At 48.1% G+C, this 25,539-nt stretch overlaps 1 protein-coding gene across 2 annotated transcripts in view; it reads left to right on the top strand.

Moving 5' to 3' along the window:
• The window catches only part of CABLES1 (Cdk5 and Abl enzyme substrate 1), a 109,502-nt gene that overhangs the window by 56,950 nt on the left and 27,013 nt on the right, over nucleotides 1–25,539 (top strand). The window contains exon 4 of one of the 2 annotated variants that reach the window (XM_013051260.2): nucleotides 11,453–11,530. The exons of the other annotated variant lie outside the window; for it this stretch is intronic. Coding sequence (XP_012906714.2) covers nucleotides 11,453–11,530 — 78 coding nt within the window. The remainder of the gene's footprint in view (nucleotides 1–11,452; nucleotides 11,531–25,539) is intronic. 2 annotated transcript variants of the gene reach the window in all.

Genomic DNA, 25,539 nt, shown 5'->3' on the forward strand with positions numbered 1-25,539 from the left:
TGGATGGACACTGTTTTCCAGAGAGGCTGGCAGCGAGTTGTAACCACAGAGTGAGCTCATTTACCTTGTCCTAATGGAGGCAAACATAACACTCACGAACCCAGCCAGGGTCAGTCCCATCTGCCCTGTTGAAGTCAGCATGAGCGTCCTGTTTTAGAACACTGGATTTGTACTGGCATGGCCTCATTGCAGTGGCCTAGGGTTCTCCAGGCCTCCTCCTCATAGAAGGATGGATGACACAGAGTGAATGGGAACAGCCAGAGTCCGTTTCGTTGAACTGCCTGTATATAAGTTTATATATAACTTATTTCTGGGGAAAGAGACGTGCGTCCAGGCAGAAGGTGCCAGATAAAGTAGTTCCTTAACTATGTGGAATGCAGAGTGGTCCCTTTGGGAGTACTGGCACCTGCCCTGTGCTGGGTGTTTGTAGTGATGGGATATTTCTATAAATAAAGCAGACAAAGATCGTGCTTCAGGGACTTCCAGGCTAGCTGGGGAGGTGGGCTGGGGGTGGGGGAGGCCCTACGGATGGGGAGCCTTTTTTGTTATTTAAGTAGGCTCCACAGCCCATTGTGGGGTTTGAACTCATGATCCTGAGATCATGACCTGAGCTGAGATCAAGAGTCAGTTACTTAACAGGCTGAGCCACCCAGGCACCCCAGTGGGGAAACTTTCAAGCATAGGTCTGAAGGAGGTGAGGGAGCCAGCCCTGAGCTTTCCCAGCAGGGAAGGGCATTCAGGGTAGGTGGAACAGCAGCAGTTGAGTCACTAATGGTGGAACGTGGGTGAGCGGTGTGCCTGCAGAACTGTAGGAAAGCTGGCATGGGAGGAGTAGAGAGAAGGAGAGAGAAGTCTTGGAGGATGCATTGTGATGATGTCTGTTTTTATCGTGAGCCTGATGAGAGCCATGGAGGGTGCCCAGTAGAGGACCAGCATGGTCTCCCTTGCACTTGAACAGGAGTACTCCAGCTAACCAAAAGTCAAGGGCAGGCATTGCAGGACTTTGTTGGTAACTTTATTCTTATAGAAAATTAGTGGATATGTATATTGTGTATTGTCTTTTAAAAGTGGGTTTATTTTTTAAACAAACATTTAAAAATGACTTGAAGTCTTCAAAAACCTATCACAAATGTATGAGCAAGCCCTCTGTCATGGAGGAGAGATGACCAGTGATCCCGTGCCAGAGCATCTGGAACAAGGTGCTCCTGAGAATCCCATGAGGAGGGGAGTTGGGAGGTGGGGGCCGCAGGCCACTTGGTTGTTAGAGAAAAGCCAGGCACGGTTTGCTCTAATCTGCATCTTTACCGAGAGCCCCTCTGTCTGCTGGGGAAGAGAGGTTCAGCAGAAGTGAAGACAAACCTTGGTCCTCGGGGATGAGATACGCCCTTACAGATGACCAGCCTTGGCAGACCAGCAAGTGCTGGTGGAAAGCGGGTTGCTGGCTGGATAGAACGGGGCCATCAGAGCAGACAGTGGAGCTTCTGAGCATGAAGACCGAAGACAGCAGGTGGCCTGTGACCTTTTAGGGCATTTCTATTTAGTAACCATCATGGTCCTTTTCTTTTGGTGCTTCCAGTTCCGGAGCGTCGAACGTTTGTCCTTGAGAATGATAGGAGGCAAGAGCCCTCATTGCAAGTGGGTGACACCTTTCCTCAGGCGTGTGGTATCATTCAGCGCTCCACCGAAGTCCTCCAGTTTTCAGGCATCTGCATGGCACACAGACGATGGCTGCCAAGTCCGCTGGAAGCGCCCGCCCCCAGCTCCGCTTTGAGAGTCATTTCACTCTGAACAGGCAGAAAGGTGTTCTTTGCAGTGACTGACTAGGCTGTCTCATCCTTTGGGAGGAATTTTCAAAGAGGTTTAAAAAGGCTTTGAGGTGCGGGTGGACACAAAGATGTGAGCTCTGGAGTGTTGGCTCTTTAAAGTGCGGACTCAGCAGGAAGGAAAAGGTATAAAAGATTTTAGCTCCCTTTATCTGCTTTCCAAAGTCAGATGAGGAAAGTATGGTAACTGAAGTCAAGTTGTAGCCTTTCCTTTTTATACTAAAAATTTTGGAGGGAAGGCAGGGGACGGGTAATAACTAAATTAAGACCTTGCCTGTGATCTCATCAGTCCCAATCTGTCAGCCTAGTTTAGTTTGAAAAAATGAGTTGGAGGAAATGGCACATCTCAAAAAAATAAATAAATAAAGCTGCTAACTAATTTCTGGACTGACCTTCTCAGAAGAAAAAAAAATGTCATTGCCTTGTCTCTTCTGAAATAAATGTACCTGATTTGATGGATGTCGAGCATCTTCTGTGAGGCTCTGTGCAACATCTAACCCTCCCAAGCATGCTTTTCCCATCGAGGAACTTTTCCTTGTTAAAAGACCAGGACCCCCATACCCCAGTAGCATGGGCTGGCTGGGAAGCATCTTTATTTGTATCCATCTATGTCTGCAACCAGGCGTCAGCGAAACCTCAGGCGTGGGGGGCTGTGAGTGGACAGACTGAGGAAGCCTTCAGCCATCCCCAGGCCTCACTCAGACTCCCGACCCCAAATGGCCCCCAGAATGCCCTCCGTACTGAGCCATTGGCTTTCCTTCGAACCTTCCCTAGTGCTGTGAGCAGCAGAAGGAAGGGATCAGCTGGGCACGTCGACCATCCAGTGGGGATGCTAGTACCTCGGGGCCAACACCCTCAGGCCAGATTTTATCGCCTTTTGAAGAAGCATGGAGGTTATCCTGGGACTCCGCACGTTGCTGTAGAGAGAAATGATTTTCAGTGCTTCAGGTGTACAGATGTATTTGAAGTATGCAAGCACTGGTTGCTGCTTTTCAACCAGTTTGATTTACAGGAAATAAAATGAGTCATAGAGGTAGGGCTTGGGAGTTAGAACCTTCTCTTGGTGGTTCTGCTTCAGTTCTCTGCATGATGAGAGGGCCTAGGAGCCTGGGGGAGACCAGGTCGTGGTCCCACCAGTGGAATACAGCAGTCAGAGGAGAAAACCGTCATGCATGTGGGTTGGGGCCAATGGGCCAGGGCTTAGGACACAGTGACCAGTCCTGGCCTGGGGCACACGAGAGCAGGTAGTGGAGAGCCCCATGGCTCAAGGTGAGACTTCTGACCTCATGCTCAGCTTGTTTTCCTCCTCCTTCTCTGCTTTTGGCTGGTTTGTGTACCCCCTGCCCCCCAGATTCTTTTGCTGAGTCCCAAGCCTAGTACTTCAGAATGAGTTCTTTGGCTACAGAGTCATTGCAGATGTAATTAGTTGAGATTGTACTGAAGCCAGGCAGGCCCCTAATCTAATCTGCTGGGTGTCCTTGTTAAAAGGGGGAAGTTTGGGGCATCTGGGTGGCTCAGTGGGTTAAAGCCTCTGTTTTTGGCTTGGGTCATGATCCCAGAGTCCTGGGATCGAGCCCCGCATTGGGCTCTCTGCTCTGCAGGGAGCCTGCTTCCTCCTCTCTCTCTTGCCTGCCTCTCTGCCTATTTGTGATCTCTTTGTCTGTCAAATAAATAAATAAAATCTTTTTTAAAAGTGGGGGAGTAGTTTGCACAGATCTGCACGCAGGGAGAATGCCACATGGCTAAAGGCTGGTGTTACGTTGATGCCTGCCAAGGCGCTACTGGAAGCTGGGAGGGAGGCCTGGAGCAGACCTTCCTTAGCGCCTTCATCAGAGGGAGCATGGCCTGTGGACACCGTGGGCTTGGACTTGGGCTCCCAGACCAAGAGATGAGCAGTCCTGTGTGTCAGCCATGTGCAGGTGGTCACTTGTCATGGCAGCCAGCCCTCGAAGACCTCCTCCCTTTCTTGCTCACACGACTGCCAGGAGCTTCAATGCCTGTCCTGTCTTGGGGAGCTCGTCTGGCCACAGCTTTGGTCGCTGTCACTGTCACCATTCACCATCTTAACCATTCCCGGGCTCCCTGAGCCCCAGGACTCCCTCCGTCCGCAGCTTTGGAGGCCTTTTAGGACCGCGCCTGTGGCCTTCCCAGCTCTGCTGCTCTTGTGCTGCTGAGACCCCGTCAGCTTTGCACGATTACTGACGGGCAGTGTGTGCTTAGAAGGGGAGTTTCGTGACCTGTGGAAGAGCTCTCCGCAGAAACCACGTGTGTTGCTTAAACACTGTGCTTCACCTTTAGGCCTGTCAGTGGTCATCCATCCACGTTTTGATGCCAAGCCTCCTCTTTGCATCTGGACCTGCTGATCAGACTCTGTCTCTGGCATCAAAACCACCCATCATTGTTCCCACCTATTGCTGCCACGTCCTGACTGGGCTTCTTTATTTTATTTATTTATTATTTAAGATTTCACTTACTTTTAATTTTTTTTTTTTAAGATTTATTTATTTATTTATTTGTTTATTTGAGAGACAGATCACAGAGAGGCAGGCAGAGAGAGAGAGGAGGAAGCAGGCTCTCTGCTGAGCAGAGCGCCCGATGTGGGGCTCGATCCCAGGACCCTGGGATCATGACCTGAGCCGAAGGCAGAGGCTTTAACCCACTGAGCCACCCAGGTGCCCCACTTACTTTTAAATTTTTTAAAAAGATTTTTATTTTACGTATTTTTAAAAGATTTTATTTTTAAATAATCTCTGTACTCACAACGTGGGGCTTGAATTCATGACCTGGAGATCAAGAGTCCTGTGTTCTTCTGACTGAGCCAGTCAAGAGCCCCAAGATTTTTTTTTTTTTTTTTTTTTTTTTTTTTTAAGTAATCTTGACACCCAATGTGGGGTTTGAACTCATCATCCCGAGATAAAGAGTCACATTCTCTACTGACTGAGCCAGCCAGGCGTCCTCAGATTGGATGTTTTTAAAGTGACTCAAGAATTCAAGTGCAGAATCCTGTTGGATTTTCAGTGTTTTCCCGATATTCTAGCATCCCACCCCACCCCCCTTTTTAGTGACTTAATTGAATACTTTCTAAGCATTTGGTGTTTTTTGTAGCATTGCTCCTGTTTTCCCTTCACATTTCACTGGTCTGTGCAGTCATTATCGAACAAGTATGAGCAGCCAGGGTAACTGGCTACTCATACCCCTCTACCTGGGGAGGTACATAACTAACTGAAACAGGTTGGGGAGGTACAAAACTGGATCCTAGTAAGTGCACAGTTCAGTGTGGCTATTCTAGAGAAAAGCCTCTAAGGCTGAGCTGTGAGCGAGACAGTTGGTCAAAGTGACTCACAGAGGGATGTGGAGACCCTGGTGGGTCAGGCACATGAGGCCAGCAGAGTTTTCTGGCATACTCAGCTCCTCCAGTAGTCCTTCTGCTCTTTCTCCTCTCAGCCTGGACTCATGCAGTCCCTCCGCCAGTGTATCTTCTTGCCCCTTATTCCTCAGGGCTTGACTTAGGTGTCACTTCCTCCAGGAAGCCCACCTTGCCTCCCTCAGGCCAGGTTAGCTGTCCCTTGGAGAGCAATCTCTTTCCCAATCAGGCCACTCCCACCACCACGGGTTTTGTGAGGGTGGAGCTCCCATCTTTGTCATCCCTCATCAGATCCCCAGGGTCTGGCATAGAGTAAGTGCTAGGCAAGTGTTTGTTGGGAGGGAGGAGGGGCAGATGGCACACAGCTGTTTCTCAGGGGTCCTCCACCACTCCGTACGCTGTAGGATAAGCTGTGCCCCCGTAAGCCGGTGCTGAAGGCTTGTGCTGTGGTGGTGGTGGTGGTGTCGGCAGTCATGGGGTGGCTGTGAGGATGCGGGTGGTGTGAGCACTCAGGATTAGTAGACAAACACAGCCACTGAGGATAAGACCACCATCTTGTATGGTGGCTATTTAGCCTGGACCTTCCGGTACTTTCTACCATCTAACTGAGGCCAGCTCTGTGGCCCCCATTTGCCCTTACTCTGACTGCCTGAGAGCCTGCCACATCTGCCATGGTCATGTTTCCCTTCATCCTGGGCTCTGTGTTCCTTGTTCTCAGCCGTTGGAATTCCACTCCTCCACTAGGGCCCAGCCCAGATTCCAAGCACCTGCCACTGGCCTCAGCCCTGCCTCTTGCTCAGGCTTCTGGTCCCTCTTCTCCACAGTCCCCTTCCTTCTTCCCACTCCCAGAATTGGGAGATTGTCTTCATCCCACTCCAGGATGCAGGGGACAGAGCTCCCTGTGAAGAGTGGCCTTGGAATAGCCACAGGTTGTCTGGCCTTGCCCTCCTCCCCACTGTAGCACATGCAGGAATGAGTGTTCCTAAGGAGGAAGAGCATCCCCCACCCCCACGGCTAATAAGAGTTTAAATAGAGGAAACAAGAACATCTTGATTTTAATTTTCATTCATCTGCTATGTAATTGCCAGCCCTTCAGAAAGTGAGGGAGGGGGGTGTCGAGACACCACCACCCACCCACCCCAACCCCCAACCCCCCACAACTGTGGGATGAGGAAGCAGTTGGGGGAGGGATGGGGGCTGGGAAGAGAAAGCGCCTGGTAGGCTCTGGTCCTGAGATTTCATAATACTCATTAGTTTTCTGGCGTCAGTCTCAACAGCTTTACTTTCTGCATGCACCCGCCCCCGTTCATGAGTGCACGGCTGACCTGCCGAGCGGGAGGCATGAAGCGCTATGCAGCCATGGGAACAAAGTGACAGACGCTGGGCGGATGCACTGTCCAGGGCTGCCCTACAAATCGTTACGGAAGAGGGGGCCAAAAACCGCACAAGTGCGTGCTCTTGCAGCTCCAGAGGCCGAAAGTCAGCAGTCATGGTGGCAGCGGGGCCTTGTGCCTCTTGAGGGCTCTAGAAAGGGATCATCTGTCACCTAATCCAGCTTCTGAGGGCAGCTGGCAGTCCCTGGTGGCTTGGGCTCTAGGCTGTGCCAGTCCAGTGTACGCCTCCATTGTCACACGGCTTTTCCTCTCTGTGTATGTGGGTGTCTGCAAATGTCTGTCTTTATGAAATCCAGCCACTGGGTTGAGGCCCACCCTGATTCAGTATGAATGCATCCCAACATGATTGCATCTGTGAAGACCATGTTTCTGGCCACATCTGCAGGTGCCGTGGACTTCATGCCTTTTGGGCGGGGGGGACACGATTCATCCCCTGACACCAGCATTTGAAAGTGTGCTTTGCTTTTCTTCCTGGTCATGTAGGGAATGGACTACAGAATTGGGAAATGCAGTGTACATGTGCGCCCAATGCCTAACATAGACTCCTGGGTCAGGGACACCCCTGGGCTGTGTTCGTGCTTACCCACCGTTGTTGCGAATGTGATTTTCTTTGCTCTAACTTCAGATCTTGGTAGCTTGTTTTTATGTCCTTAAGATCGTATTTCTGCTCTCATGGAATATTCCACCTGGGAGAGATTGAACTTTCTCACAGCTAATAGAGATGCCCCAGGGCTCTGGAAATAGAACAGAAAGCCAGCTTTCAGCAATTGAGGGAACGCTTGAGGGTCCAGAATGGCATGAGATCTTCCCTAGCTCTGGGCTAAGGGGTTGAGAGTGGATTTAATGATGGGTCTGTGATACTCTGTCAACCATGGGGCTCTTGAGCATCTCCAGGCTATTTGGAATACTCCAATATCTCACTGGCGGTATGTGCCTTTGGAAGCTTTGTGGCCTAAAGCCCTCGCTGCTGCATACCAGAAACACTTTTCTAAGCAAGAAGCTGAAGCCACATGAAGGAGAAACATGGTGCTCTTCATGCCTCCTGGAGAGGTTTGGAAAACACTGTGTATCTTGAAGCAGTTCTGCCCTTGCGGGCTGCCGCCCTTGGAGCTTTTTCCTTTGTTTTGTTGTTTTTTTCCTTCTCTGGCAGATGTTTGTATGGAAATGTGATCTTTAATTTCTTAAAGACCTGTCTCTCTGGAGTTAATTCCTATTTTGAAGTTAGAGTCTTTTGTATAATGTTTTCTGGTCACCTTGACTCGGTGTTGAATGGCACAAAAGGGAAAACCCTGTGGGCTTTCTGCGTGCAATGTGGGCATACAAGAAATAACTACAGTGGTTGGAAGCCAACACGTGAAGGTAGCCAGTTTCTGAAGTCCCCTGGAAATGGAATGTGGCTGTCTTGTGTCATTCTTGACAACTACCATCTGATTTAATTCTCTCACAAATCCAGAAGCAGTTGAAGAAGGTGAACAAATCTGATTTCCTTGGGCATCATTGTGACGATGGATATTTCCCCAACACTTACAAAGAAGAAAGCTGCAAATTCACAGGAATCCTCCAGGTTTGGGACACAGCAGTTGGTCACAATGGACCTTTCTTTAGGTTCACACTGCTCCAAGTTGCTCGTGGAGGAGATAGAAGACAAGAACTTGCCACTTGCTGATATTTGCCTACTCTAGCTAAAGCCTGAAGCCAGAGCTACTTAGGGCAACATGTTGGATGCATTCTTGGGAGCTCTGTTGGCCATTTCCAGCTCCCCAGGGCTTCAACAGCCACAGACTTGTGTGGAGCTGCTGTCGGGTCTCTGTTCTGGATTCCTCCTCTGAACCCTGCATGATGTTGGAATTGCGGGATGGTTCCACCAAAAAATGGAGGGGAAGTACCCAAGGATGCTATGCTTTTACTTAACCTCCTTCCCTTTCCAGCTGCTTGAGAATGGCCAGCCGGAAAAGAACCTGCCTAACTGGACTGTTGGGAAACATTCCATATTCGTAGTTCCTAAACTTGACCTGTGCAATAGAATAACACATTTTTCTGAATGAGACTCAGGCTGTCAGCCTCTTCTCGACACCTAAATGGTGAGGACCACACAGATGAGTACTCATTTAGAAAACAGTGCAGCCCATTTGCTAATAGGCACGTTGTGGTTAGAACTTTGGAAAGAATACTTAATTTCACATGCATTTATGTTCTCTCGTTTCCTTGTTCTATTAGAAATGTCCCAACAAATTCAGTGTGTGGGAAGGAAGCACCCATTAGCACTAAGTAATGAAGGAAATGCGCTAACACTAAGCCAGCTGAGGCTGTTCAATCCATTCCTTCCTCTGTTGCAGGAGATGTGGATACCGAGCGCCTCAAGGAATGAGTAGTTCTAGACTTTCCTCCTGGGTGGATTTCAGGGGCTGGTGGGGGTTTGGAGAGTCCTATCCTTCCACCTAGGAAGGCACTCCAGCTGAGCAGAGCAGGAGAAGGAGGCACCAGGCAGCTCTGAAGTCAGGGTGGCTGTGATGGGTCACCCTGTGGCCCCACCCATTCCCAGCCTGGTCACCTACAGGCAAGGCTGGAAAGCCACCCTAGAAAATGTGGTGAAGGTTGACTTCTTGGTGTCCAAAGTCCAGTCAAACCCACAGGGGCAGACTCTTCTAGTAAGTCTCAGTGAAGGGCAAAGCATCAGGGCACAAGGTAGAGAAGGGCATGGCTTCAGATCCCCAACTGGTCTCACCTGATAGTGTGTCCCCTTTGGCATGTCACTTAACTTACTTTCATCAGATGAAGCATCTAGAATTGGGCATCTAATGGGTACTTAATAAGTATTAACTATTATTATGTCTGCGTAAGTAAACATACAGAGGCATTATAGTGAGAATCTGCCACTGGTCACTGTGTGTGAGAGCCCGAGGAGGCTGACTGATGTTTAGCAAGGTGGTGTGCTCATGATTTATTTAGATGTTGGCCCTGGAAGCCTTGGTGGTAACTCTGCTTAGGGCATTCTTGTTCTTGCGGCAGTGACAAGGTTAGGGTCTGTGGTACCTGATGAAAAGTCTCTCCTAGAGAGGAGAGACAGCTCTGTGTGTGGGTTACACACTTGTAGTCACGTGTCATACCTCAGCTGCCCTTGGGCACACCTCTGACATCTTAGCAGGCCTGTATATTTTAGCACAGAGGTCTGAAGAGGTTCAGAATCCAGGTGCTCTGCTGGTAAAACTTCCCTCAGTTTTACCAGGGAAGAAGGCGATTCCCAGTAAAACTAGTTAATATTTATTGAGTGTCATTGTTTGCCAGGCATTGTTCCGAGGGCTTTCCCAGTACGGACTGACTTATTCTTTACAGCATTCCTGTGGGCTAGTTAGTAATTTTATCCTATCATTTTAGTTGTGGAAACTGAGGCTCAGAAGAGTTAGTAAGAGGTACGAGATCATACAAAGACGACACAGCTGATATTTGAGCCTGGGACTGTGGCTTCAGTCCTGTTAACACTGGCGACATGGGTCAGTGTGGGATGAATGGGTAGCCCTGGTCCTGCCTTCCCAGGGACGGGGACTGGGGTGCTGCTGTGAAGCCCAGCATGGCCCTGTTTATGGAGGAGCTGCCGTGAGCCCCACCCTGGGACTCACCCTCTGGAAGGGCAGGGCACCCTCTGGAAGGGCAGGGAGGCAGCAGCGAGCAGCCCTTTGTGATTGATGTCTTCCCCAACAAGGAAATGAGGAACTCGGTGAAGGGGGAGGAAATCCTTCCTAGGGCCATGACTTCTGAGCATACTAAGTTGGACACGACAGGCAAAGGATGGGCATGCAACAGCAGGGTCTTTTCAAGGTGGGGGACAGCAAGTCCTTTAACATAGATGGATGATAAAGTTGGGGGGTGTGGGGTCGTGTTTGCTGAGACCAGAGAAGGAGAAAGAGCCAGAAGACACAGGGCCTGCTTGGCCATGCCAGGGAACCCGACTTTATCCTGGGCAGGTCGACAGTGTAATATCGTAGTTGTAAAAATAAGGTCATAGTCTCCCAACCTTGATGCAGTTAGTAGTATTGGGGTTTATTTCCCCTTTTGATTTTTCATCATGATTATTTTAGAAAAAGATTATAAGAGTAAATTTCATATCTGATGTGTGTTTCTACTGTGTTAAAGAATGTTAGGTTTTTAATCTTCTCCACTTTCTTTTTTTTTTTTTTTTTAAGCAGCAGTTCTCTTTGGCAAAAGTTATTTTCATATGCCAGGATAAGTACTTGAGAGAGTTTTTTTTTAATGTTTTCCTAAGTGGCCTTTGATTGCATAAGAGCATCACACAGAACTGTTTCCAGTCGTATCTTTATAGCAGGAATGGAGGCTAAGACTGATTATGTAATTGTTCCCTTAATTTATTCTCAGAACCTAACGTGCTGCCAGCATAGAAAAAAACCCCAGCGATCACAATGGCATCTGAGCGTCTCTTGCTCACGGTTTCTGGCACTATGGCTTTTGCATTGTTCACTGCAGAGGAGACATGGATGGTTTCAGTGTGGCATGACTGTTGGCAGCATTAGGCACCCCAGACTCATGGCTCTGTCTGCTCCATCTTGCTGTGCAACCCACAGCCAACAGCTCCTGCTCGGGAGGACTCATGTGTACTCCTTAGAGACCCGAGCCGGCATCTCGCATGCTAACCTCTGGGTAAGGAGAGGCAGCGTGCTTTGGCTGCGCTGAGGTTGCATTTTGCAAGGAGCACAGAATACCATCTGTCAGAGGAGGCGGCGGGAGTGTGCAAATATTGCTGTGAATTCCATGAATGCTTAATTGCTACAGTTGTTTCTTTTCTTCTTTTTTTTAATTTAAGAGTCCTTGCATTTAGTTTGTTGTTTGTTGTTTGTTCTTTTTTTGTTGTTTTTTAGAATAGTCCTTATCAGTGGCAGAAGATCCTTCTGTAGTATATTTTCAGTGCTGCCCTATCGTGACAGTGCCCAAGTTGGGTATGTATATGCATGCTTGCTTTCTAGTTCTCTGGGTGAAAAGTTGTGACACCATGTGCATAATGTGGCTGCCCTTCCGTTTCCAAGAACTTGCCTGGCTCTAACACTGCAAACCGAGTACTTATAAACTGGGAAGAAAGTTCTGCTTTCTTTTCAGCCAGAAAGCTTTCTTGTTATTGTGAGAGAGTGTGTGTGTGTGTGTGTGTGTGTGTGTGTGTTTGTTTCTGTCTGTCCTCGCCGTCTTGCCTGCTGTTTACAAATGTGCATTTTGTCCCCTCTTCCAATGCTGTAAAGCAAGAGCAATCCGGGGACCCACCCCATTGCTCGGGGCCGTGTCAGCTTTTGGAGAAAGGTAGGTGAAGAAAAAAATCAGAAAAACCATGTGAACCTCCTGCCTCTTTGCATCTTGGGCTTTGGGCTGGAGACTGACCAGCAGGCTGGAGCAAATACCAAAGCAAAATGTACAGGAACAGACCTATGTGATTCGCTGCAGGCCAAAAGAATGCTTGCTTCTCTAGCTCAACAAGCCTTTCCTTTTGCTCTGAAGAGAAGTAGGTAAGTGAGGCTCTGTCCTTGCAGAGCCTCCCCTTCACTCCCTGTGCCAAACTCTGTGCTGGTTCCTCTGAGTCTTCACAACCTTGCCCCTCACATGTCACTGTATCTGGTGTTTGTCGCCAGGGAGCTGCCGGTGTTTAGGGTAGGACAGCTCACCGCATAGGATGCCAGGAATCGTGCGGCATGTTGACTCCACACTACAGGTGAAATGCTAGAATTGCCCCCTGGACATTGTGACAACGGCACACTACCCACTCGTGACCACTGCCCTGTGGGCCTCTGTGGAGGGCAGTGTGGCCTCTGGTGCTGACTCATCATTTATTCGTTTTCCACCGTATTCCATGAGCTCTCTCCGCTGGTCATTCCTGTTCACCATGGCTTCCCCCTCCCACCACCCCCCTGTTAGACTTGGGCTGTTCAACTCACCCATGGTCCTTATTTCTGCTCTGCACCGTAAGCTTCATGGGCAGACAGTAGCGCATCTTCATGGAATTCTGACTTGGTCCTGTATTAGATGTACACCTTAAAGAGTCGCAGTAATCTTACTGTTGATTGAGGGCACACTTTGGGCGGGTCCTTTTCACTCCCTGCGTCCTTATAAAGTAGGTGTTCTCAAAAAAGTAACAACAAACCCTTCCCCGTCAGGGATTCAAGGATCACCTGGGCGTGGCCTACAGAGCTGCCTGCAAGAGACCTCATGAGGAGGCTTGCTTGACCTTACCGACCTGTTGTGGTCCTGGGTTTGGCTGCACCTGACAGCAGGCTTACTTAATCCCTGTGGAAATGGGTGGTACTAGCTCTCAGACTTCCATGTGACCCGGAAGGCCATTTCACTAATTTTACACAAATAATCATGCCAGGGCCCTGATGATGTTGGTGTGACCAGCCTGTGAACATGTTTCCAGGGAGATCTGAATCAGCCTGGAAGGTTGTATGCAAGTTTGTCCTCTCATGGCCAGCTTGGATGGCCACTGTGGCCTTGGCTTTATTTTTGTATTTTTCTGGGCTTCCCCTGCTAACCTTTCTGACTGATATATTCGTCCTCCGGCCATGGTCCATTTTCTCATGTATTGAGTGCTTCCTATGTGACTAGGTGCAGGGGTAAAGACTAAAAGATGGGCCTGGTTCCTGTCTCCTGAAACTTAAAACGACGAGGGGGAAACACGTTGAAATTTCCCATATGATTAATTACTACTTTCAATTAAGACTTTCAGTTAATGTTCAGTCAGGGGACTGCCAGGTCTTTCTGACTGAGAACCCATCTGGTTTCTTGAACGTAATCTGACTTCTCTGTGCTTTCATCTTAGAACTGTTCGTGTTTGTTTCATACTGGAATGGTGCTTTTCTTTCCAAGTTCTGAGGCCCCCTCACCATGGTACCTAAGTACTTATCTGCATTTTATAGATAGGACCACTGATCCTCAAGAGTTACGGTATCAAACATCGCTTTGGGCCAGAATGGGAATTTGAACCCAAGTCCGTCCAGCCCTGGGACTTCCCATGACTCACTCTGTCCAGCAAGCAAAGTAAGTTCCATATTCACAGAATGCCATCTGTGAAATGGAGCTTTTTTTTTTTTTTTTTTTTTTTAAAGATTTTATTTATTTATTTGACAGAGAGAGATCACAAGTAGACAGAGAGGCAGGCAGAGAGAGAGAGGAGGAAGCAGGCTCCCAGCTGAGCAGAGAGCCCGATGTGGGACTCGATCCCAGGACCCTGAGATCATGACCTGAGCTGAAGGCAGCGGCTTAACCCACTGAGCCACCCAGGTGCCCCGAAATGGAGCTTTTATAATAACTGCCTCATGGAGGTGAAGTCAGACTCCTAGGGCAACTGACTATGCACGGTCCAGCACAGCCCCTGACAGAGGTACATGGGGCCAACTCGTCAAGGACCCCAAATTTCTTAAGTAAATACAACGTGGGAATCAGTGAGGAGAACTTGGGAGACTTGTCATTTTCTGCTTGGGCAAATCACTTGCCTCTGCAAGCCTCTGCTTGTTCCTCTGTAGGATGGGTTTCACAAGTTACTACCAGTGTTGTTAGCTTTGAAGATCCCTCCCTGCTCGTGGGAACACAGTTTAACTTAAACTGTCCAGGAAGAGATCATCCCTACTATCTGTGTTTGATATCCTTATTAGAAATACATGGCCCTCCTCATCTTTGACACTGGGGGAGAGGGGCATCTGTCACTACCTGGGTCGCCTTGACTCCTGCTGGGAGGGCCCTGTGTGTTAACCAGGGAGATGTCACCGGGTGGCCATCTTGCTCAGCTGTGCAGCTGGTGGCCCCAGAGGAAGTAGCAAAGTGCATTTGGGGGCTCACAGGGCATAACCTCTTCCATCTTTGACATGAATAAACTCTACTCTTTCCTACTTTATAAATGAGGAAACCAATGTGCAGTAAAGTTAACTTTCTTTAACAAAAAAACACTGGGTCCGTTGTAATGCTTGACAGACAAAAGAACATGCCTGTTTCTGTAGCCTATTCTGCTTAAGAACTCACACAAGGAAGTATGAACACAGCTCAAAATATTGTAATTTAGCAGTGAGACGAAGAAGCAGTTGTGCTTTGTAAATTTTTTGATGAGCAGACATCCTAGAATGAACTGCCACTTAAAATTAGGATTATTTTCACTAATTGTCTGAAATCACTATGCTCAAATAACAGAAGTATTTATACCAGTAAATTCTATACATCTGTATTTTACGGCACTTTAGCTCATGCCTGTACAAACTAGTACCTTCTGCTGGAGTCCTCAGTGTGACTGAGACTCAAATCTTAGAATTGCAGGGCTGGAAAGGATTTCAGAGATGACGTGGCCTGGCCTCCCTGCTTCATAGTTGGGGCCCCTCGGGCTCAGGGGTGGACGCCCAGCAGAACCAGCCCCTCCAGAACCCAGTACTCCAGCCACCTTAACCCACTGACTTTGTGGTTACTGGTCACCATTTTTCTGCTGTGCTCACACACATGTACTGAGCCACAGGTGCCTGATTATTCCAGACAAGCAAAAACCCCCTGCTGAAAGGGATGATGTCCAACTCCAACTTCATCATAAGAAAGTTTTAAAAACAGGAAACTCAGAAGTTCATCCAGTGTGTACTTGAACCTCTTTTACAAAGCATCTATCAGGATGGCCTTATCTCTTTCCGGCTCTGTTTTCTGGCTTCTCATGCTGTGCTGGAGCTTTCCAAGTCTGGCTCTCACATCTTGGCTGGACCTGCCTCCCACCCTGACCCCGAAGCTTTGTTCTTGGTTTTAAACTGAAATGGGCACACACTTTGCCTCCAGGCATCCATTGACCAAGGCAGACCAGTCAGTCTCAGGAGAGGTTTTACTATTTATTCATATACTCACTCATTCATTTCTTCTGCCCCTGTGGGTGGGTACAGGCTTTGACGGAGGCTGGGAGGGTATAGGGATGAGTAAGACTCACACTCTAGAAGCTTATGATCGAGCCAGAAGCCAGACATGGAAACAACCAATCTAGCACAACTGGGGACCCCCAAAGAGGTGTTATGGAGTGCTTTAACTCCCCCCAGATCTTTATCAGCACCCACATTTATAGGGAATCTACTATTGGCAGTAAAAGCTAAGAGTTTGCTCTGTGAGTCTCATCCCCTTCCAAGTATATTGCCACCCCGGCCTGCCTCCCAGATAGGAATCCGGGTACTGCTGCTGCACAGCAGGATTCACTCATTCACTCCATAGAACCTATCGGACCTACTATGTGCCAGGCAGTGTTCTAAGCAGTAAGGACACAGTGGTGAACAAGATGTCCCTTAGCCCATTACCGTGTGAGGGCAGGAGACCATCAGACCCGAGAACCAACAATTAAATGAGTCCTCAGCAGTGAGCAGCTGGAGCACAGAGGAAGGTGCTCAGGGAATTGGGACCAAGGGATCCGGGAGTGCTCCCCAGAGACCAAAGCTCTTTATCAAGATGAAGAAGTGTGGATATGACCCTCCCCTTCTCCAAGGGGAGGGGCATAATCCAGCCTCCCCGGTGACTTAGGAGGATATAGATGGCCTGGCCCCTTGTGAACTTCTTGGGGTTGGGGTGGGGATTCTCGGTAAGGCCTGGCATTGAGAGAATTGGGTAAAGCACCATCCCGGCAGGACTCCCACTGCTGACCCACACTGCAGCAGTTTGCTCTAGGGGGCAGGGTAGGGGGTGGAGACCGAAGTGGGCTGTCCTGGGACGTCCCGGCCACAGACCCATCATTCAGCCTGCCCCAGATCTCAGTGTGTACCGTGTGGAGGCTTGAGTAGACTCTCCAGAGATCCTGCACACTCCATTCTCACCCTTGTCAATTTTGCTAATGTGGAAGCTGTTAAGTCTGGCCGAATGAGGAGTTTATGAATGAGGCATGCTTTTCACATTTTCCATCCACCGACGATCAGCTGCTTCTAGAGCTCCTATATGAATAATGAGTCTCCATTCAGTTTTTTTAAATTTGAGACTTTTTCCTTTTTTTTTTTTTTAAAAGCACAGTCTGGTGACTTTGTAGCTTTGTTTGGTACATGGTTGCCTGGTGAGGGCTGGATCACCCCAGAGTTGACATGCAGAGTTTGGGGTCATTTGGATGCCATTAGGTTAACACTTCCAAGCTGACAGTAGTAGAATCTTCACAGTGATTTCTAGAGTCCCTGCTTGAAGCAGATTGTCCTGGATGTTTAGTGAGTACTGCAGTCTTCAAACTGTTCTTTCCTGCCTTGATTTATAGGTGAAGATTCTTGAGAAAAAGAGTCTGTGTCCTTAGGATTCCCCAACCAGGTAGTTCTGCATGTGTGTGAACATGATAACGGTAGGAACACATGCTGAAGCATAAAATAATGCTTACAGTACACCAAGAACTATGCTGAGGGCTTTTATACATTCGTTCATTGCATCATCGCCAGAAGCTCAAGCGCTGGATTCTGGGATGGTCAGTTTGCAGATACGAGGTTGGGGCAGGGACTAGCTTAGCAATGACCAAGGTAGCAGGGAGGGCGAGCTGGCAGACCGCAGGCTCTGGGTTCCGCCTGCTGGCTCGGATCCTGCTGGCAGTGACTGGTGCAGGGTGCTGGCTGACTAGCGCGTACCTGGATGTTGGTGGAGCTCAGTATATGCCCTCGGAGGGCCACCTCCTGGGGACCCAGGGGCCTTGGTGCTGGGTGGTGACCTTCTGGAAGCCGCCAGTTCACCCTGTGGCCTGGCTCCTCCAAGGGCAAATTGCAGGTATCTCTAGGGGGAGTCTTGGGTGAAAATAATCTACTATTGCCCTCACCTGAGGGTTTGTTGGCTAGAGAATAGGGTCTCCATAGAGCAGAGAGGAGGTCACATGATGCAGGTGTCCCTGTGGTGCAGACAGCCTGGCTGCATGTGGGCGTCTCTGGCTCAGGATCCTGAAGTGTTGCTTGCTCAGGTCTCCCCAGTACCCACGCAGCCACGGCCAGGTCACCCACAAACCACCAGGAAGCGATCAAGGGACTGGTAGGCGTCTTCCTCCTGTCTTTACACTGTGCTGGAAGATGCTGCTCTTTGAGAAGGTGTGCTAAGTAGTTACATCAGCACCATACATGTTTTCACTTCACAAAAGGATTGGTGACAGGGTTTTTTGTTTTGTTTTGTTTTTTTAAACATGGTTTTCTTGCCTGCTTAATGAGCTCTCTTCCTTCTTAAAATATCATTTGCTTTACAGAGTTTGCTTGCATACGACATTTTGAGAAATCATCTGTTAGATAAAACTAGGTGCTTCTAATAACTGTCCTCCATTCCTGCTCTTACAGTTTAGGAATTCAGAGTCTTGCTGTGGCTCTGCTGGGCACGAAGGGATGGAGTGCAGGACAGATAGGCTGAGATGACAGTCTCCTCCCTGACTGTTGGTGGGGAGGCGGTGGACCTGGGATGGTCCACAGAATGTCCAGGACAGACAGAGAAAGCAGTATAGATACCCAAGAGTGACCCAGTGGGAGGCAGTGCAGTGGGGACAAACATGGAGCCATCCTCTGGGCTGCCTCTGTGGAAACATGCTGGATGTCGCCACCCCACAGTCACTGGAAGCTCTGACCACCCGGCTTCAGTCCATGGTATTCCCGCCTCCAGCTTCCACGAGAGGACTTCTGCTCCGCGGAACACAGGCTGCTTCCAGGGGTCTGGGAAATGTAGTCTTTGGCCTTCCTGGGTACTGTGGGCCCATCTGTGGTCTCTGCCATCAGTGGCTCACTGGAGAATCCACCTGTCCCCACACTGAACCTGTGGAGGCCACCAGAGGACCCCAGGCCTTAATCTGGCATCAGTCCCAGGAAGGAACCATCAGGAAGTAAGGGACCCTTTACTCTGCCCCTCACTGCCCCCCTCAAACATGCTTCCCTGAAAGAAGAAACTCTCAGTGTTTGCAAACAGGCATGTAGTTTGTAAAGAAATAATGACAAAAAGGAACAAAAAGACCTTGCAGTGAGCCAGATACTCACTCCAGCCTTCATTCTTTCTCAGACTTCTAAATTTTCCTGGGTATTTTTTGGTTTCATCTTGGAGAACTTGCCCTTCCTTTACTATTTTTCTAGTATGGATCTATTGCTTCAAGTTTTCTTTTATCTGAAAATATCTTTGTTTCACTTTCATTTTGTTTTTATTGGTTTTTTTTTTTTTTTCCAATTTTATTGAGAAGGTGATGTCTAGTCAGTCTCCATACATCTCCAAATCCCAGGCGAAAGCAGCACCCCCAGGCCTGGGCCCAAGACTGGTGCTGCCAGGCCATCTCATTCCCTTCCTGGCCTCCTCAGTTCTCACCAGTGCCTCTGCTGGCTCCTGACTGAAGCGCTCAGCTGGGACTAGTGTTGAGTTTAGGAAAACAGGACCGAAGTCAGATACATAGGTGCCCTTGCACCCTGGGTATTTGTTGTTTTTTGTGACTCTAGGTTTCTGACTCCTACTGAAAACCTCTTTCGTGATTTTCTAGATTAATGAGCACAGAGACAGGGCCTTGGGCTCTGGCCTCACTTCTCCTCTCAGACCCGTCTTCTTCCCTGTGGCTTCTCATGTTGGCCTTAACAGGATGCCCGGCCCCGTAAGAGGTTCTCCTTGCCTTTGGGGCTTTTATACTTGGTGCAGAACTTGAAAGACTGTTCTTGTCCTTCAACCCATTGGAGCTTCTTACTGAGGGAACTCAGACCTCTCCTCAAGGGCCCTTTCTCAGGCCACGGTCACAGTCCCCCTTAATGCCCTGCCTCAAGGCCCTACTAAGATGCCACTCGTGTCCTGTGGTACCCTTAGGCCTGTCCTAGCACTTAACAAATCTATTTTTGTAATTTGTCCTTAACCCTCCTTGAGGGTGTCGATTGTCTTATTGCTCACACTGCAGTGTGCTTAGTAGACATGGTATTTGTTGAATAAATGAATATAGACAGGATTTCTGAGGACTGTGCCTCCAGACTTTTGAGAGTGGCTAATTTTATGGATATGTCATTGCCCCCGAAAATGATGGCCAGACTGTCCCCTTCCATAGAAGCAAGTGCTCTCTGGATTCCTCAGCCTGGCACCCCATCCCTGTGGGTGTCTTGATAGGAATGGCAGCACGGGACAGGCCGGAGGGGCCTGGAAGTGTCAACAAGGGTGAGCGGTCATGGGCTCCGCACCCGCTTTTCTGCAAATAGCTGCCCTGGCCACAGTGAAAACTGGTAAGTCTGCAGTGACTAACGGGGGTGTCAGGCTGCAGGCGCTAAGCCCCAGCTAGGTTTCCTCCCCTGACCTACCCAGCCAAATGACCTCCACATGTAGCTTCACCACCAGTGTATCACTCATTTTGTGCTCTTGGAGTTCTTCTCAAATACTAACACCCTGAATATTAACCCCAGGAATGCCAAGGGCCTTTTGCTGATGTCACACCTGGTCTTCCCAAGCCCCATCAGGGTTTCCTGGCTTTAGCTGGCTTGCTTTTCTAGCCCTTGATCAACATGTAATTTTTTTCCTTTCATGTATACTTAAAGCAATGGACATCTTTGGGTTGACTTTTGTATTGAGTTAGAAGGGGGGGTTTTCCCAAAGGGGCAAGTGGGGAGTTTCATCTCGTCACTGGTGCCCTTTCCATGTTGGATGAAGTGACGCTTTTGCTTTGGTCTTTCTCATCACCAACTCACACCTTCACACGTTCGTGTATAGTCTGGTCCTCGCTGTCCAGCGTTTTCTGGGGCCTAGCATGGCCAGGTGTGATCAGGGGCATGTGTGGGGAAGGTGCTGGAATTTTCTTGCATCCTTAGATTGAAGACTGGCGTCAGGCTGCCCTAACTCCTTTCAAGTAAACTGCAATTGGGCCCCCAAGTCCCACTAATCATTAGCAGGAGTGAGTTGTCACTCATAACGGCAGGCCTTTGGGCTGAGCTCAGTGAGCAGAAACCACTTCTAAGGGTATAGAAGCCCCTCCTCGACATGAGGGCATTGCCACTTCTCGGGGCATCCCCAGGCTAACTCACCAAAGGATACATGACCCAGAAGGTTCGCCACATAATGCTATTTCACATCAGTTCGGTGGTAAGGAGCACACTTCAAAGATAGACATTTAGAGCTAGACTGTTTAGTCCTGTGGTTTTCAGACCTTTTTTTTTTTTTAGCTGGAGAAACCATTCCTCCAATACAAGTTTACACAGAATTCCCATAAATAAAATAGCTAACGACAGTTATTCCAGAAAAGTGGGTGGGAATGAGAAGCCCACTCATTTTCACTCCATCCTTCATGATGCCAGTAGGAAAACCACAGCCCTCCATCCCTGCCTTCAGGGCTGATGGGCAGCTGAAGCCGAGGAGCATAGGTTGCACAGGATAGAGTTGGTGGTCAGGCAGACTCTTCAGTCCCAGCAAATTAATTAGCTTTGCTGGTGCTCACTCGTCTGTAGAACTGGCTATGATGTCAGCTTTGGAGTTTTGAGAGTATCAAAGGAAGTATTACATATGAAAGCTTTGAGCAACCTGCCAGGCAGTATGTAATAAGTACTCATTAAATGTCCACTTTGGTTCCATTTTTTCCAGTCATGGAGCTATTTCATTGCTCTAAGTCCGCTCCAGCGTAGCAGGTCTCAGTCCAATTTTTGATGAGTTAGCCAGCACTATGTTCCTGCAAACACAAAGGATTCATCTTCAGATCTGCTTTTATCTGGTCTTTAAATTGTTTTCCTTAGTGGCACATGGCTTGTTTTTAAAAATCTAGAATGTATGTGAAAATGAAAGGAAGTTAAAATTTACTGAGCCTTTACCTCCCAAAACAAAATCTTCATTAACATTTTGGCCTATTTCCTTCCAGTTTTTTTTTTTTTTTTTTAAACTTCTTATCCCATAGTACACATGCTTGTATGGGATACGAGGAGATGATTGTTTTGTTTTGATCTTTCTTGCTGGTGGGAAGAAGCTTTGCCAAATCCCACCTTTCAAAACAAGCTATTGGAAGCTGGTCACTGAGAAGAGGAACAGATGTTGCCCGTCTCTTTCACTATAACTGTAACATCAAACCTTCCCATAGCTGTAAACACTCTTCTCAGATTAAGCTTGTAAATTATACTATTTTCTGGGAAAAGTCCCAGCCTTAAACCGGCTCCTCTTCTCTCAACCAGCAGTTTGCCAAGGCCCGATGGAGTCTTTTCGCCTTTTATCCACATGAGTCACTGCCTTCTCTTTTCTAGTGTAGATCTGTGGTTTGGCGTGGCAACCCTTTGCTTACAAAATAAATTGCAAGTTAAGTTTCCTGACTCTTTTCAGTAGGCAGACCCCACTTTGATACAGCTCATCCACACCTCTACCTAAGACCATTGCCGTCGCCTCTTGTACCCCGGCCCTGTCCTCTGGGCTGCTGTGCCGACACCCTGGGACCAGGAGCTGCAAAACAATTTATGGGTTGAGAAGTGGAGAGAGGGGAGAAACTATGGACAGGAACAGCTTAGGAGTAAGGATCCTGGGGTTGTGAGAAGGAAAAGGAGCCCCAGAGAGGGAGAGGGAAATAATGCAAACTTGACCTCAACCCTTTAACATGTTGTTCAAGGTCAGCTCCAAACCAGGAAACCATGAGAGAGACTCCACTTTTTCCTATTTCTTTCCCCCCCTTACACCCTCTGACCTGTTGCTCCTATATCCAGAGCTCTTGCTTCGCCCAGGGCTAGTTTGGTGACATTATAGGCTAAAAGAGCACTGTGTGGGCGATCCCCATTCGTAACATAGTGTCAGTGGGAAAATGCATTCCAAGTTCCAGACAGCCAGCTCAAAAGCTTTGAACACAACCACTGGGGCGTGAGAGACTGCAAGCGTTGTATTGAGGGCCAGTCCCAGGACCATCTCTGCATACGGGAACTGAGACAAGTGCCCAGATGCACTTTATTTCCTGAAACAGACATCAGTAGGTATTTCTGTATATAGGGATCTGATTCAGAAGGAAGTAGCAGTGAACCGAGTTAACTTGTGACTCCGGGTTATGTAAAGTAACCACGCTGGATGATTCCAGCTTGTTGATGTGTGTGTAGGAATGGACCCATTCAGATAACCAGACCTGACTAAATGATAGTGACTGGGTTTGCTTACTACAGATGTATCTGAGACCATGCTTTGAAGGAGATGCCTTCCCAGTGTAGAACAGGTTATCTCTGGGGGTGTGTTTTAAAATAATAGTGTCCAGGGGCACCTGGGTGGCTCAGTCATTTGAGTGGCTGACTCTTAGTTCCAGCTCAGGTCATGATCTCAGGGGCATGAGGTTGAGCCCCGCATTGGCTCCGAGCTTAGCAGAGACTGCTTGAGATTCTCTGCCTCTCCCTCTACACTCCCTCCCCACCGCCCCTCTCGCTCTCTTAAATCCTTTATTTTTTATTTTTTATTTTTTTATATTTTATTTGCTAGAGAGAGAAAGAGGGGAGCAGTAGGCAGAGAGAGAAGCAGGCTCCCTGCTAAGCAAAGAGCCCAGTGCTGGTCTCTGTCCAGGTCCTGGGATCATAACGTGAGCCGAAGGCAGACACTTAACCAACTGAGCCACCCAGGTGTCCCAATAAATAAATAAATCTTAAAAAAATAAATAGCAGTGCCCACATGGTATTTGTTTATGTCCTTAGCTTTTGGCATGGGGGCCTTTCAGATGAGGTCATCCTCTTGGGTCTGTTTCCTGAGTGTTGATCATTGAGAGATCAGCCGTAGAGAACAGCTGCTTCTGAGAGGGGGTCTGGAAGCCTGAATGCCCCCTGCCATCCCACTCTTCCTCCCTACCCACTTTCTCCAGAACATCTCTTTTTTGTTGTGGAAAATTACACATTCACAAATTGTTTCTTTCCTCACACCAACCATATTCCCACACAGAGACAGATTCTGGAATGATCTCATAGATGAATCATGCCGTTATCCGGCTGTTTATAGGAGCTGCCTTTAGACAAAGATTTTGGTGTAAGCTACATTAAGACCGCTTCATTGTCTGCCAGTTACCCTTGGGGGGCTGGCTTATCGATGGAGTGCTGAGTGTGAGGCGCAGGCCTTGTAGACTAAAAGCTGCTTTGATTTCATTTTTTCCTGTCAGCCCTGGGCTTGTTCCATTGACTCTGAACTGTGGTGGTGTAACACTCTGCTCTGATACAAGTAAGCAGACCCAGTCCAAGATGGCAGCTGTAATGTATCTGAAGAGGCGAGACATAGGACTTCTTAAACTATGATAAATACTTAAATCACTGAGTTCCAGTTGATGCATAATCTCTTAATTAAAATTAGCTCACAAGTGGTATTTCCTAATCCAGCTTTCAGGCTTTGCTCTCTGCAGTAAGTCTCTTTTTTTTGAAAGATCTAGAAATCCTATTAATATTTAACTGGCTTTTAAATTATTTATGCATCAAAGTGTTTAAACTATTGTTGTCCCTTAACGAGCAAGTGCCCAGTGGTGCTTCTGTTTGGCATTACAAGGTCTCAAGTTTAGAGCACCATTAAAGGATCACAAGTGGCAGTCAGGCCATCCTGGAAGCTAAAAGCCCTGGAAACTAGTTAATTGGATTACTCACACAGTTCCATCTACTTTCCAGATGTTAAGTATTTAAATCATACCTTTCTTTTATTAGGAGTAACATTGGTTCACTAATCATATACTCCTTAAGAGAAAGGGCTTACCTTAAACTTATTTTTTCTTTTTTAAAGACTTTGTCAGAGCGAGGGAGCGTGTGTGCATGCGCAAACAGGGGAGGAGGGGCAGAGGGAGAAGCAGACTCCCCGCTGAGCAAGGAGCCCCATGCGGGACTCCATCCCGAAGCCCCAGGATCATGACCAGAGATGAAGGCAGACATTTAACAAGCCACCCAGGCATCCTGAAACTTCTTGTTACTTAATAGGGACTCTAGTTTGATCAGTTCCATGCATTATGGCTCCATGAGTATCAGAAAAGGTAATGAAAGATCATCTTGCCTGTTTAACGCGATGAAATCGGGAGTTGGCCATAGTGTGGTGGCAGTGACCTAGGTAATCCCCTTTGGGTACCAAGATATCTAGATTGGCCATGGGCTCTGACCAGATGATTTCACAACTGCAGAATCATCTGCATTTACTGTTTGCCATGAGAGCTGAGACCAAGACAGGTCCGGCAGGGGGATTTGCAACCATCAAATCACAGGCTTTTAAGGAGAGCTACACTCTGAATGTGGGCCCATCCTAAGAAGAATAGGGTTTTGCTCCACAAAGAATCCACCTCTATTTCTGCCCCTTGCTTAAGGGCATAACTGCTGCTTGGCTATCTCCCCAAATGCATTTTCATCTTCTGTTTTCATTGCTTCCCCCATCTTCTGGGAGCCCCTGCACCGTCCCGCCTTAAGTCATCTCCCAGCCACCCCCATCCCTACCATTCAGACTTTGTAAGAAAACCTTTGTGCTGGGTTTTCAAAGTGTGTCTGTTGCTTACAGCCTCTGCAAAACAAACTTGAATAGATGAGAAATGAGCTCTTGCAGCTAAGTAGGTCTGAGCTATAGCGTCACCCGGGCCTGTGGATGAGAAGAAAACAGACCCTTGCATTGTCCATGGTTCCTGACCGATGCTTCTGTGAGTGCATTGGTCCAAATGAGATCCTTCCCTATGACCTGCCTAGCTACGTCCGTCTGTGAGTGCGAGCTACGGCTTGTAAACCGTAATGCACACAGCTTTGGCCAGTATCCACATATGGTATTTGAACTTGCCTCCATGCCATTTTTAGAAGAAGGCAGAACATAAATTAATATTTGGACTCTACGTGTATCTGGGGAAAATAATCTCCTAGGCTTTTCAAAGAAACTGGAAAGTCCGACTTCATTCTGCTTTCAATTACTTACAGCTGCAGTTCCGTGTTCTCCAGTTTTCTCTCCTGCTCCAGGAGGGTTAATGCTGCCTTTTGAGCCAAACAGATATTTCTGTTTCCATACACGATTTTAATGAGAATTCAGGACAATGATGTTAGAAAGAAAACATCAAGATTTTATCATGACTCCCTGGGGACTAATGCTTAAT

This window comes from Mustela putorius, unplaced genomic scaffold (genome assembly GCF_011764305.1).
Source record: "Mustela putorius furo isolate JIRA1106 unplaced genomic scaffold, ASM1176430v1.1 tig00003858_pilon_pilon_pilon, whole genome shotgun sequence".
NCBI classification, from domain to species: Eukaryota; Metazoa; Chordata; class Mammalia; order Carnivora; family Mustelidae; genus Mustela; species Mustela putorius.